The following is a 14,384-nucleotide window of genomic DNA, read 5'->3' on the forward strand; positions in this document are numbered from 1 at the left end:
TCGCTTTTCACAGCTTCCGTTTAGCCGAGCGTACCCACCACACCTGCACACACGAGTAGACTGTGCGACATCTGCCAAATGACCACTGACCACTTGACGACAATCGTCCAACACTCGAAATCTCTTCCCAATCTGCCCAATCGACTTATTATCCAACAATCACACAGCCACATGAAAAGAGCCCTAACTGACCATATAGGATCGCCTGAAAATGCTCTTGTGAGAGGAGCTGATCAACAAGCAGACAATTTTAGAGCTGTTGACATCCCGGGGTCAACAGCTCTATCAGGGCAGAAACAATTTATCCCTGATACACCAATTCACAATGTCACCTGATCAGCTTTATGCCAAATAACCATGTTTATGTCTTATGTCAGCGATCAGACTGCCAGGAGTTAAGCTTTTACCTGTGTCTATATCCATCCATGAAATGCATGACTTTTATTCTCGTCTTATTCTCCAGCAAATAACTCTGCACTTAGAAGTTTTTGTTTTACAAAAAGAAGCATGGGAGGAATTTGTTTTTTTTTTCTATCTGCGGAGATCAAATGTCTGTAAAAGCTTCTGCTTTCAGATTAGACTCAGCAGCTACTGATTGGGCAGCAAGTGAGTCATCCAAGCATCCAGTCACTCATGCATCAGCAGAGCCTCAGAGAGCCTCTTGAACTATTTGAGGCCTGTGCAGACTTAAATGCTTCAGGGGGGAAATAAGCTGGAGCTATAAGCATGCAGTGCACATCATAAAGCTTAGTGAGAATGGAGGTTTTTTTTTTCTGCATGGATGACAAAGCTCTTAAAAATAGACTCTCAACCAGGGAAAACTAGTCCTTCACATGTACAGTACAAGATTGCAGGGCGCAGGGCCAGAGACTTGCGAAAGGAAAATTACCAACATTAACAAAACCTTGTAAGAGCAATCAGAGTAATCAAATACTTATATGTCCTTTTCGTTTCCCTTTGATTAATCCAAGAGGGCGTTATGACTTCACATCAGTCATAGTCCACATGAAGAAATATGTCTACACCATCAGATCTTGTATTTGCTGGTCTTTATGGATTTAACTCCCACCTTGCTGTTTTAAAATTTACAGGTTTATGACATCAGTGTATGGCAAGGTGCAAACGGAGGGGACGCAAGGTGCGGTCGGAGAAGCTGCCCTTGCACATTTCTGGCTTTAAATCAATCTTTTATATCTGCCAGCAGCACCTCCCCCCCCCCCCTTTATATTGTCATTAATCACCGAACAATATTTATCGTTCAGAATCAATAAAGTTCTTTCGAACCTGCGTTGAAAGAGACAGAATGTGGCAAAGTCTTCCGGAGCAGAAGGGCTGGCCGGGATAACTGGCACTGCTGGGTATATGCTGGCACAGAACACACACTAAGACGCACACACAGACACACACACACACACAAACACACACTCACACCTGGGATCCATTGGCCTTACCTGAAGAAGGGGGGGGGGGGGGGGGCAGTCTATCGCTCGAAACTGATGCTTCAACGTGAATTACTCCAACCTCTCCCCTCCCTCTGTTTTTTTTCTTTTTCACACTGATTTCTCTCCATCTGCTCTTGCTTCCACTATTCGCGGCCGTCTACCTGACACACTCTCTCTCTCTCTCTCTCTCTCTCTCTCTCTCTCTCTCATCCGTTCATTTCATCTCTATGCAAACACCCTCCCGCGCATCCTGTCTCGTTTCTTTGCACAAGAGGGGACGAGCATAACAGCATTCGAGCAATCCATTGTTTATACCGCCCTCCCGCGCCAAAGTGGACGCCACTAAATAATACAAAGAAGAAGACTGGTCTGATCACATGACATCGTTGCTACATGTTGCTGTGTGTATGTGTGAGTTGAGATGGGGGGGGGGGCGCTGGATTATTGGCTTAGTGTTTTGGCCAGGTTAAAGTGAAACAGCCCAGAAAGGCTCTTAGTAGAGATTACCCCAGGTACTAAAAATAGTAATTTTCACCCAATACAAACACACACACACACACATACATGTGAACGCACAAAACAGGAAGGTATGATTGTGTTGTTTGTCGGTCCAGCAAAGACCACTGTCTGATCTGTGTGCAGGGGTGTCTCAATTACACAAAGATGCACAGGCCCACGTACACACACGGGTGGCTCCGGTGTGATGGGAGAGATGGGTATCCACAGGGGGGGGGGCAGGGGATCAGCTGGGGCAGGAACACCAAACCATGCCTCAATCAGCAGCAGCGGCCTACTGGGAGTGTAGGTTTTGTGTGCGTGTGTGTGTGTGTGAGAGCAAAAGAGAGAGAGAGAGAGGGAGAGAGCCAGACAGGCAGCCAAGCAGCCACCATGTTCCCTTCCTCTTTTTACTAAACATTCCCGAGGGCACTATTTTTTTGGCCATACCCATCCCTGCTCCCCATCCTTTTATTTTATCTTTTTACCCCTCGCTCCGTTCCTCCTTCCAGCCTTTCCTTTCCAGAGGCGACTGTTGAAGGCCAGAATATATTTGTTTTAGCCGCTGCAGCTTCAACTTCCCATCAGCCGGGAACAAATGCTTTGCCTTGGGAGCGAGAAAAAAGACAGAGGGAGGATGAGGACGGAGAGAGAGAGAGAGAGAGAGAGAGAGAGAGAGAGACGGGATGGCAGCGCCCACAGTGTGCTGGGGCGACGGTTTGAGAGCCCTTGTTGTGGAGTGGATCTGACAGACGCTCCGAGACGACACGGGCCCCGGACAGCCCGAGCTCTGCATCTCTCTTCCATACGTCTGTGGCTGCTTGCTCCTCTCGTTTGTTTGTGAAGACGCTGCCTCGGACAGTGATGGAGGATTTCTCCCGTCACGGCATAAAATCAAAAAACAGGAGGGAACTCGAGATGAGGAAAGTAGGGTGTATTCTAATAGGACTCACTCGAGAAAAATCACATTATACCGTGGAATATGATAATTCACACACCCTTTGGTGGAGCGGTGAACTGGTGCGGGTGGTGTTCTCTCAAATGTCGGCATAAATTTGCAAAATAAACGTAAGCGGCATTCAGCAGGGAGTAGGAACAGGGACAATAAGGGTCTCTGCTGTCTGGGCTTGTGCGTGTGTGTGTGTGTGTGTGGGCGTGACAAGTCCTCTCACAGGGTCTCTCCGACTTTGCTCCTGTCTCGGCTCGCAGGAGCGTCTGTCGCCAACAAGTGCGCGAGCTAATCTACGCTTACACGTGTTTTCGCGGGCGGGTGGGAACGAAAGAGCTGCTCGGGGGAAAACCGTTTTTTTCATCGCGCCGTGTTTCTCCAAAGCCTGCTGAGAGTGACCCAATCAATCCAATCTGCCGTTACTTAAGAGTAAGCGCTTGAACATCTGTCCAACAAGGCACAAACAAGCCAGACGAGACGCCATAATGCCTTTTCGAAAAATCGGATGTAACCACACGCCGTCTCCTGTTGTTGGGAGTCATATAAAGAGTTTGCATCACTGCCTCAACCCAGATACAGTTGAGCACGTCCCTGTATAATTTCAGAGTAATGCTTTAAGCCTCCGCATCTTATTTTACTACCTGCAAAGCCCACAACCTTTTACGTCCAATCCGCGGGCTTTGGTTCAGCTGGCACAGGTCTAAGCTTTGCCGGTTCTAAAGGTTTGTCTCTTTCGCTGCCCATCTGTCCCCACGTCCTATCTCTGTCCGTCCCTGCACCCCCCATTGTTCCGCTTCTCTCTGTCGGCACCTGTCCGTCCATCATCAGGTGCAGCAGCGATATCACGTCAGCTCCGTGCCATAATTCTTGCGTAATCACGTAACGCCGACACGCGGCCCTCCGACAACTGTACATGCCTTTCGCTCTGTCCATGTGCGATGTGGCGTGCGGCTTCCCAGCACGACCGCCACCAGGGGGTAGGAGGGGGGGGGGGTCTGTCCACAGTCGGAATCCAAGAATCCAAATAAGTCAAAAACCAACAAGGCACGTTTTCCATCAATCAAAAACGTTTGAAGCGCGACACGAAACCCGAGCAGGGGACCAGCGGTTAGAGACACATTGGGTCACGCTTCTGTGCTGTTATCTTTGGCAGTACATTGGGAACTTAGTGGAGTGACCACCCCCTTAACAACTGCGGCCCGAAATAGACGGTGGACTTTCACAGTCGGCCCCGTTCTGAAGAGGTGTCAAACACACTGTGCCAGGAGCAATAGCTGTTATGTGTGTCTGTGTGTGTGTGTGTGTGTGTGTGTGTGTGTGTGTGTGTGTGTGCGCGCGCGCTACAAGAGGGGAGGTGAGGGCGGGTTGGGTGTATCATTCTCCGCAATTCGTGTCAGGGACAGTTGCGACAGTGGCAGCAAACGGAGCCAAAGGCCAGCGAGAGGACGGTTTGTGATCTGTTTGAAGACTGTCTCCTACTTAAGAAACTGAAAACACACACACAGACACACACACAGAGAGAGAAACAGAAACTCTCACACACCTACACTGCTTATACAATGTGCAACACACAATTTCCATCGTCCCCCCCTAAAGCCCAAATAAGATTTCCTCTGATGTGACAGCAATATTTCCGTCCCCAGCCGTACTGCATAACCAAGTCAAGCTCTGTTTACTTATTTGCTTTACTGCCTGTCACACGGAACTATAACCTGAATAAAAAAGCCGCAGCACAACACAAGAAAAAACAGTTGGTCTTTATGTCTGAGCTGCAAATCATTGCACCGGTCGACTTGAACTCATGAAAGTCGGTTCAGAGAGTGTGTTGTTCTATGGCCGGGGGGCCCCCATGTGACAGCTGCACCCAGCTGTTACACATGTTACTCAGGGCGGCCTCGATAATCCGCTACCTGCTTTTTTTTCCTACCACACATGCACGCCGATTTATTAAGTGGATGTGCCCGCGAGAGAGGGAAGGGAAATGGAAAAAAAACAACAACAGAGAAATACGCTCGCAGGCTTTCAATCTGACCAGTTATTAGCCTGTTCTTTAATCTTCCAACTTCTTATTGGATGCTTCTGGGCTGTGTGTACAGGCCAATCAGGGAGGGGGGGGGGGGTGCAGGAAGCACAGCTACAGCCCCGGCCCTCTGATCCTTGCCGAGCAGCAAACTTTCCCCTGTCAGATTAAGTAGGATTAGCCGGGTCCTGCCGTATGATGAACTGAAGCCTTTCCATATCCTGAGAATAATACAATAGCATGCTGGCTTGTGTGGGGGGGGGTGGGTGAAAACATCGCACACTTGCTGCAGTGTACAGTCTTTGCGTGGATGCAAACATGTGCGCATGCAGAAGTTGCTCCCCCATGGCGGTCCTCAGTGGGTGCTGAGTTCCATTGTGTTGCACACACATAGACACACACACACACACACACACACACACACTGTCACTGGTATTTTTATCCATCCCCAGAGCCACTCGGTGGCTTCAAGCCATATCACTCTCAGACGAGAGAGGAGCCTCGGTCACACCAGCTAGTACTTAAGGCCCCCCCCGCCCCCCCACTTTATGTGTGTATGTGTGTATTTGGGGTGGTCCACAGAGGTAGAATGTGTGCTGATATAAAGGGACTCAGAAAAAAAAGGTGGTGGGGAGGTTAAACGTGGAAAGAATTTAGTCTGTTATCAACTGCTGCCTGCAAGACCACTGAGGAGACACACACACACACACACACACAAACACACGCGCGCTAAGACCCTGAAAACGTGACTACATGACAGGGCCATGGGCACACACACAAACACACACACACACAAACACACAGCCTTCTCAGACAGGGTTTTTCCTCCTGAGGCGAAGCAAAAAGCATCCAATCTCAGTCTTTCTTGTCTATCTCTGGCACTGATAAAGGCTTATAATGAACCGGGGACTGGAAGTCAGTCCCCAGACCGATGGCTTTATGGCCTCGGCCAGATCATCGCCCTCTGCGGACTTCGTTTGTCACCGGTCGAGAGCAGAGAGAAAGCGTCAGAAAGAGAGAAGGATTTGAGGAAACAAGATAGAAAGAAAACTCAATCGGACGGGAGGAGGAGGAGGAGGAGGGGGAGGAGAAGGGGAGGGGGACAAAGATTACAGAAAGTTTTACACTCCAACCTTTGAGAAGCGTTTCGCAATACCGGCATAACCAGAGTTTACCACTGGAGCGATCTGTCAGATGTGTGCCGCTTTACTGACTCAGTGCTGAAATAAACTCCAAGTTTTGATAAGGTGGATACAAACAAGGGGACCAAGGTTCTCCTGGGGCTTATCGCTCATCACCTTATCACCCCCATTTTGTACTTGGGAGCTATTGAAAGCACGTTCTTAAACCCGCCACCTTTGTTTTTTGGCTAGCAGTCAAGAATGTGATAAAGGTTTTGCTTGCTGGGGCATGTTGTGATATCAGCTCACTCCTGACCACCACCGTGGATGCAAATATCCTCCATAATTCTCAGTAGGAAGCAAATAAGTTATGTGATGAATGCTCAAGGAAATGACTGATAAAGCAATGGATGGTAAATACTGATGCTGAGATTTCAAAAAAACAGCTGTTAGCTTTACCTACCTCAAAAAGATTCGATGCCTCATTGCCATACTGAGTGGAAATGATCTCCGATTGGTCGCTGTACCATTTGAGGCCACCCAGGAAGCTGTCTGCGTCTAAGTCACTGACGTCCAGCTCTGAGAGGTCAAGTTCTGGGAGGTCCGGACAGAGGGGCTGGTCTTCACCAACCAAGGCAGCGCACTGGAGAGAGAGAGAGACAAGAACAACAGAGGTGGTCAGACAGATGTGACATCTCCATCACGTGCAAAATCTCACACTTGAATTCCTCCTGAAACCTGCTGGTGAGGAAACTCATGTATTTTACCCATTCACCCACACCTGACAAAAGAAGATTCCAAATCGGTCTTTCACTTTCATGTGACACACTTACAAGCTGTCATTAATCCATCCAGCCCTCATTGCGACTCTTACTATTGTTTCTATTGATTATTAACAGAATGTTTTTTTGGCTGCAGATCACGGCGAGTAAAACCCTTCACCCTGCAAGCCTCCTGTTGCACTTTGTCCTCCCACCATCACACCGTCACTGGCCTTTGTGCTACTCTGGGCCGCCAGTTGACATGTTGTATTCACCCGACACTTTTTATGTAATCTCTAGACAATGTGTGCTGTATGTAGCAGCTGCTCCCGTTTCCTCTGCACGGAAAATCATCAGCTCTGATGCGGTTGCAAGTATAGACGGGCTCCGAGCTGTAAATCAAGCATGGGCTCTGGTGATGGGGAAAAAGGTGTTGGAGAGGAGGGGAGGGAATGTGCAACAAGTTTGGCTCGGCTGGTTCTGCAGGATCATTCAAAATGACAGAGGAACCTCTACTTCTTGATGCTCTACAGTTTTTGACCTGCAGAATTATTCCCATCATTCTGGATAAGGGAGTATTTTTCAGTATGCAAACTATAGGTAGGCAACAACAGTTGAAATATGAAGCAGTCGAGCTGTCTTTTACACAAGGTGGGCGAACTTTGAGTTCTAAAGTCAGGGATCATTAAAAAGCAAAGCCTCCGCCAGAGTTCGACGCGTGTTTACGCACTGTGCCTGCCTGCGCACATGCAAATCCAAGCCCGATGAAAAACCCGTTCCATGGCTGGTGTCTAATAAGCAACACGCTCCTAATTTTGTTGACAACACGTCAGCCGATATAGGAACATGATGGCCAGGGTGCAGGAAATAAGATAGATATCCTCGGGGCAGAGCCGGGAGGCATTTGGCCCGGGATGAGACTCGGGTTCGGTTCAGGGCAAAAGCTGGGGCGACTGAAGCTGTGCCAAGTAGGAAACAGCCGCCCAGACCCGCGGTGTCAGAGTTCATCCGTCTTCGGGAAGCTCACCAACACGAACACACAAGGACTGAGACTGTGATGAGACGAATCCGTTATGTCGCGACTGGGGAAAGCGAAGGGGACAGATTCGCTGCGTCTCCGGCTTCCCTCCCCCCCCTGAGGTGATCCACTCCGACAAGGCACGGCATGGATAAAAAAGACCCCCGTAACAAAGCTGTTAGGAGATTCAGAGGCTGGACGTCCTGTGTGCCCAATTATCTCAAGGACTTCTTGGTGAACTAATGAAATAGCGCCAGCAGAGAGACGCACCACAGCGCGCCACTGATTTACGCACGCATCGCGCATAAAAAGCACCCGGAGAAGATTACTGGAGGAGGCTCCGCTGACCCCGGGTGACAGTCCGATTGTTGGAAGAGCAGGATTGTCATATTGATAATTGTAAATGCGCACAGAAAGACCCGGAATCCCACAAGGAACGCGAACATTTGCCGGATCGTCAACTAAAACGCGATCGGAAACCCTCCTGGACAGAGTGACAGATTCAGCGGCAGATTGAAGTGCAAAAGCAGTTCGTCTGAATGAAAACCAATTCATAAACCGGTCAGGAGTAATAAAAAACGTACTTTCATTGAATAAAAGCAGTTTTTCTTCCTCATATTCTCCTCACGCAGCCCACCGTTACGCAGCCACTCCTGTGGAAAACCTTCCCGGAGCACCACTGAGGTAACGGTCCACCACAATGAGCTGGACCGACCCAGTCCACCGGGACCCAGGGGACGAATAAGTACGTTGCTTGTATCTGCATGCACCGCGGAGAGAGGGAGAGATGGATGAATAAAGGACGACGGGAGCGAATGTGAGGTGCAGATAGATTTTGGAGAAATGGATAGAAAACTATACGCAGCAGGAGAAAATGAAATGCGCACGGAGACACGGAACCGGTCTGGCTCGGATGCGTCCCCCTTCTCCGGCACGGATCGTATCATGATGCTCCTGCATGCGCAACGCCAGATAGCGGGTCGTCCCCCCCCCCCCCCCCCCCCACCACCACCACCACCACCTCTGCAAATAACATGCGCCACAGCACAGCACCAAAAAACCGAGGATTATCGCCAGCTGGATTTGCGTGCGTCAGCCAAATACCTGACTCTGAGACATTTCAGTCATTTTGGCGAGGGAAGGCTTCTCAGCGCGCACAGTCCGGGGCTAGAGAGAGAGAGATAGAGAGAGAGAGAGAGAGAGAGAGAGAGAGAGAGAGAGAGAGAGAGAGAGAGAGAGAGAGAGAGAGAGATCCGCCGGAGTGCACGACACCCGAGCAGGGATCCTATACGAGGGGAAGCGACGGGTCCCGAGCCGGAGCACGCACTACAACAACTACATCCCCGCACACTCCCTCCACTTGTCATATATGTCCCCCGGGTTGTAGATCCGCCGCATCCTCAGCAGAGTCCAGACGCGCACTACACCGGCACCAGCAGCGGAGGAGAGGAGGAGAGGAGGAGGAGTGCGTAAATGTGGGAAATCACGGATGGCCACTGCTGTCCATCGTTCCAGGGAGGAGGTGAAAAAGAAAAGAAGTCCAGAGGGGCTGGAGAGGATGCAAGAAGTGGGATTTTGTTTGGTTGCTTTCTTTTTTTTTGTATTTGTTTTTTTTGCGCTCACCTCTAATTCTCTCCACACCGAGTCCTGGTTACACCTGTCCCACGCCATCCAGCCACTGAATGACGGTCCGAGAGACAAACAGAAAAAAGGGGGAAGAGAACCCAGAGGAAAAAAAAAAAAAAAAAAGGAGAAAGAAATCAAGTAAAAAAGAAATCCACACACGCTTCCCACTCGCGCTCACACAGGCAACTGCTGCCCCTCGCCGAGAATGAACCGAGGGCACCTGTCTTACAACTGCTTTCCATCACATGACAAAGCTATTAAAAGTAGGCAGGGGAGTGACTCCGCGTCCACACTACTCCAGCAGTGACGCGCACCGAGCAGGCGGGGTCTGCCTGCGCACATAGTAAAATCCTTTCCATGCACTGCAAAAAAATACCACGTCTATTTCCATACGTCTAGAAATCTATCTATATATCCATCTATCTCAAATGTGTTGGGAAAAAAAGGAGAAAATCGTCATGTAGGTTCCTGGAAGTAGATTAGTCTTACATTTTTTTATTTATAACAATTATGAATCTTAAATCGAACAAGATTGATTTCTTACAGGATCAGGATTTGAGTTTGAAGTCAGGCTCATGATATCTCAGCTTTGTTGTTGATTCTGCGACAAATTGAATTTTGAATAACTGCTTTTGTTGTTGTGATAATTAAAGTATAAAAATTCCAGGAATGTAAACATCCAGGATCAATGTTCTTTTGAGATTTTTGTCACACAATCACTTCTTCCATGGATACCAGTCGTCTTTTAAGTTAAATTCTGGGTTTAATCTCTTTTAATATCGCAATTAGCATTAAATCAATCTATCAGACAGTTACTTTCAATTGACGTCCCCATTCCTCCATTAGTTCACTTGTGACTGTAACTTAAAATGCCAGCTTTGGGGCGGGTAGAGTATCAAAGAAGGTAATTCAGTATTTCTTTGTCCATTCAGAGGCAATAAAAAGGACAGGTGGCAGTATCAAGCCTGTATACAGTGTCAACAGGACGTGTATAGGCAACAGTAACTCGGCAAAATGAAAACAAAAGCTTTGTGGACATTTCAAACAAGAGTGGTTTTGTCTGTTGGGCGGACTGACAGGCACACGGCCGCAGGAATTCTCTTTCTTAAGCTAAATGTTATTCTCTTTCACTAATCACACGTTTAACACACATCTCCATACAGACAGCAGTAAGTTAATTATAATGTTGCAGTTGTGTTAGATTGATAACAAGTTAAAAGCACTTGTAAAAGGGATATCACGATTTTGCTTTTGTTTTTAGAACTTATTTTAGGGAAAGACTATTCTTCTCACCATACATACCTAGAATAAGAAACTTATTGAATGGAAAATGTTAAACCAAATCCAACTTTTTGTCTCGCAAGCCCACCCGAGCATACAAGGAGCACTTGTCTCCGTAAATTTGTGACCCAAGTTAAACACAAAACTGCACAGGAACCTGTACAAAAAAGGTTTTGTTACAGGAAATGTAACTTGTACAGCCTGTGTGTATCCATGCACGTGTACTGCCCTGTTGTGTGTGTGTGTGCGCATGTGTGTGTGTGTGTGTGTGTGTAGCAAGACATTGTATGCTCGTGAGTATCCGAGGCCATTTGTTACGTCTATTTCTATACATCTAGAAATCTATCTTTACCGATATCTAGCTCAAATATGTTTGAAGAAAAGGAGAAAATCGTCATGTAGGTTTCTGGAAAAAGATTCCGCTAAAATTTCAAACAACTATGTACCTTAAATCGAAACAAGATAGATTTCGTACAGGATCAGGATTTGAGTTTGAAGTCCGGCTCATGATATCTCAGCTTTGTTGTGATTCTGCGACAAATTGAATCCTGAATAACTGCTTTTGTTGTTTTAATAATTCAAGTTGAAAAAAGTTGAAAAAAAGGTTTTGTTACAGGAAATGTAACTTGTACAGCCTGTGTGTATCCATGCACGTGTACTGCCCTGTGGTGTGTGTGTGTGTGTGTGTGTGTGCAGCAAGACGTTGTATGCTCGTGAGTATCCGAGGCCATTTGTTTCGTCTATTTCTATACATCTAGAAATCTATCTACACCGCTATCTATCTCAAATATGTTGGAAGAAAAGGAGAAAATCGTCATGTAGGTTTCTGGAAATAGATTCAGCTTAAATTTCAAACAGTTATGTTAACTTGTACAGCCTGTGTGTATCCATGCACGTGTACTGCCCTGTGGTGTGTGTGTGCGCATGTGTGTGTGTGTGTGTGCAGCAAGACGTGGTGTGCTCGTGATTATCCGAGGCCATTTGTACCACTCAATCTATACATCTGCCTCTCCGCGCGTGCCCAGAGATCCTACCCAGAAGCCACGGCGAAACCCGATCGGAGCAGGTGGTGTGTGCAGTGACCTCACAGAGCCCAGATGGACCGGTACTACGGAGAGCGTAATGTAGGGGCGACGTGGGAGCCACACGGAGCTCGGCGGCGGCGGCTGCGGACATAAAACGACGACTGGGGGGGGGATGAAAAGCAAACGTGAAGTTAGAAAAACAGCCTCTCGGTCGCCTGTGTTTATTTATTCAACAGATGTAGGAATGTGCAGGTACGGTGGCTGCTGGTGGGGGAGGTCCTTCACAACTTTAAGTAATGGCACTACAATGAACACGGCGCTAAAGAAAAAAGGATAAAAAAAGAACAAGAGAGAAAATAAAAGTCTTGGCCAGAGAGATACCTGCTGGTAAATGATATTTCTCCCTCTCCTGAAGCGGCGTGCGAGTCACAGTCAGAAGCCCGTTATCTGATTGTTCTCTTCGTGCCAATTAAGACCACGGAAGCTAAATATAGATATAACGTTACGATTTCCTTTCTTGAATGGCCTTTGATTCGTCTTTTTTCTGCAAAACGCGCTCATGCTACGGGCTGGGATATTCATGTGTGTGTGCCGCGGCGTAGATTTGTAGATATAGGAATCATGGGGGGGTTACAGCTGTACAGGTAATCTATGAAATGCCTCGGCTTTTGTTTCAGTTGCAGGGAGACGATAATGAACGGCGTGAAGGAAAAGGTGTCGTTTAGTAGCCCCCCACATCAGAGGAGATATTTAGGCCAGCCAGGAGGGAGGGAGAGGGGGGAGGGAGGAGGAGGGGGGGCTGGCATCGCCTGTGCGTTCGATCATTCCCGCTCCCCGAATAAAAAGGCCCCGGGTCCCGCTTTCACACCGGCCCCCTGCATCACTCGCTCTTATGGATACCACGTCTCCAGGGGACGGAATCTATAGGATGCGAGTGTGAAAAGTTGTTCACACCCGTTTGATGCATAGCATGTCGTCATTTGATGGACCCTCACTCCGGGGGTGGGGGGGGGGGCCTCGGACCCGCAGGGCTTCACCTTGCAGACGATCACGGTGAGAGTGATAGAGGAAGTTAAACGCAAAAGAATCACTCAAAGCCAAAACTATTTTTTTTTAAAAAGGCGACCGCTGGTTAATCGTTAAATGGCTCACGAGTCAGAAATGTGGCGTCCGCTGCTCTGCCAGGAGCGCGCCCGCCCGGTCCCACGTGCGCTCGCCTGGATCGGGGGGGGGGGGGCCGTGCTGCCGGCGGTTCTCAGAAAGCAAAAGAGCCTTAATGATTAAACGATTTCTCCCAAGGGGGTTCGCTGACAAGTGGAGTTCTCAAAGACAAAAATGGCAAAATGGGGCTAATCCACAGATAATTATCTTTGTGTGAATATTTAACGTGGCCTGACTCATGCTGCAGAGGCTCCCACTTTGCTTCTCTGCTGTGAGACCGAGTGTGACATGAGCGTTTTTTTTCTGTTAAGAGCTGGATTTGTGTCGACCCCGTGGTGGTAATTACGGTTACGTATTTCAATGTGACAAAATCTTTTATTTTGAACTGTCTTTTTTACCCTTAAGTGGCCGTGTTTCCTTTTTTTTTTCCTTCTGTGAATTGTGTCAGCGGCCCTCTGAGAGCGGCGCACAGTGTGTGGAAGGATGATTCATATCACTTTGTTGCATGTCATTGCTCCCAACAGAATCTATCCGAGCATCTGGCCATTTTAATACATGGTGGCTGGATTCATAAGAATTAATTGAGGGCAGAGGTAAAACAGAGGGCCGCATCTATTCATGTATTGTTTTTTCGGGCCGGTTCAGAGACGGCTGATGCTTCGTGCTTCTGCTTCATTTGACGTGCACGCAGATTTTCGGCGGCATTGGGTCATTTTTCCACCCGATAAGTCATATTGTTTTCCTCTTATTAGGGGACAAAGGAGGAAGTGGTCACATTTCACAATCGTCAAACGCTCTACAATAACATAGGGTGTAATGCCATACAGACCTGGCCACAGGAAATGGAAATGGATACACGGCGCAAATAAAAACCCTGGAATGTGGTGTCAAATGATCCCAGACGGCTGCTTTGAGAGTGTCCTTTAATGAACTCATACGACGTGATAAAACCCAATCACATATTCTAACTGTTTAACAATATTTCATGCTTTTAAATTCCTTATTTTCCCAACATCTCACACGGGGGCCGTACATTAAAGTGGCCTCCGTAGACTCCAAACTCATTTATTATAAGCAACAAGATGAACAGTGTGACGCCACAAATTATGCCGCCGCTCGCCCTTTGACTCGCAGCTGAGCGAGTGCATTCTCCCCCTGTGAAGATTTTACATCCCCTCTGTTTGTAGTGCCCTTCAGAGAGCCCGCTGCCTCCCTGCCCTGCGTGTGAGCGTGTAATCCTTTCCATCAATGAACTCCACTGTGTCATTTAGCCACTCGCAGGATGGCGGCTACTTTCCCCGCAGAGAGTCCGGCCCACATTATTAAGGCAAATGGCACAAGAGAGGCCAGGGCCAGTTAGCCATGGCTGAGCCTTGGAAAATGAAAATAGCATCAGTCCCACGCAGGGCCTGGTAAACACAAAAAAGGAGCCTGGGGCGCAGCGCAGGACGGGTCCACCCCCCCCCCTTGCTCCGGCTCTGCCGC

At 48.2% G+C, this 14,384-nt stretch overlaps 1 protein-coding gene across 3 annotated transcripts in view; it reads right to left on the bottom strand.

Moving 5' to 3' along the window:
* Positions 1 to 9,672, bottom strand: part of ppargc1a (peroxisome proliferator-activated receptor gamma, coactivator 1 alpha) — a 35,172-nt gene extending 25,500 nt beyond the window's left edge. For all 3 annotated transcript variants that reach the window (XM_061066120.1, XM_061066119.1, XM_061066118.1), the window contains exons 1-2: positions 9,430 to 9,672; positions 6,491 to 6,670 (exon numbers count right to left, since the gene is read on the bottom strand). In XM_061066120.1, coding sequence (XP_060922103.1) covers positions 6,491 to 6,670; positions 9,430 to 9,477 — 228 coding nt within the window. In that variant the 5' untranslated portion in view covers positions 9,478 to 9,672. The remainder of the gene's footprint in view (positions 1 to 6,490; positions 6,671 to 9,429) is intronic.
* Between the last annotated feature and the right edge of the window lie 4,712 nt (positions 9,673 to 14,384).

Source organism: Limanda limanda, chromosome 22 (genome assembly GCF_963576545.1).
Source record: "Limanda limanda chromosome 22, fLimLim1.1, whole genome shotgun sequence".
Classification (NCBI taxonomy): domain Eukaryota; kingdom Metazoa; phylum Chordata; class Actinopteri; order Pleuronectiformes; family Pleuronectidae; genus Limanda; species Limanda limanda.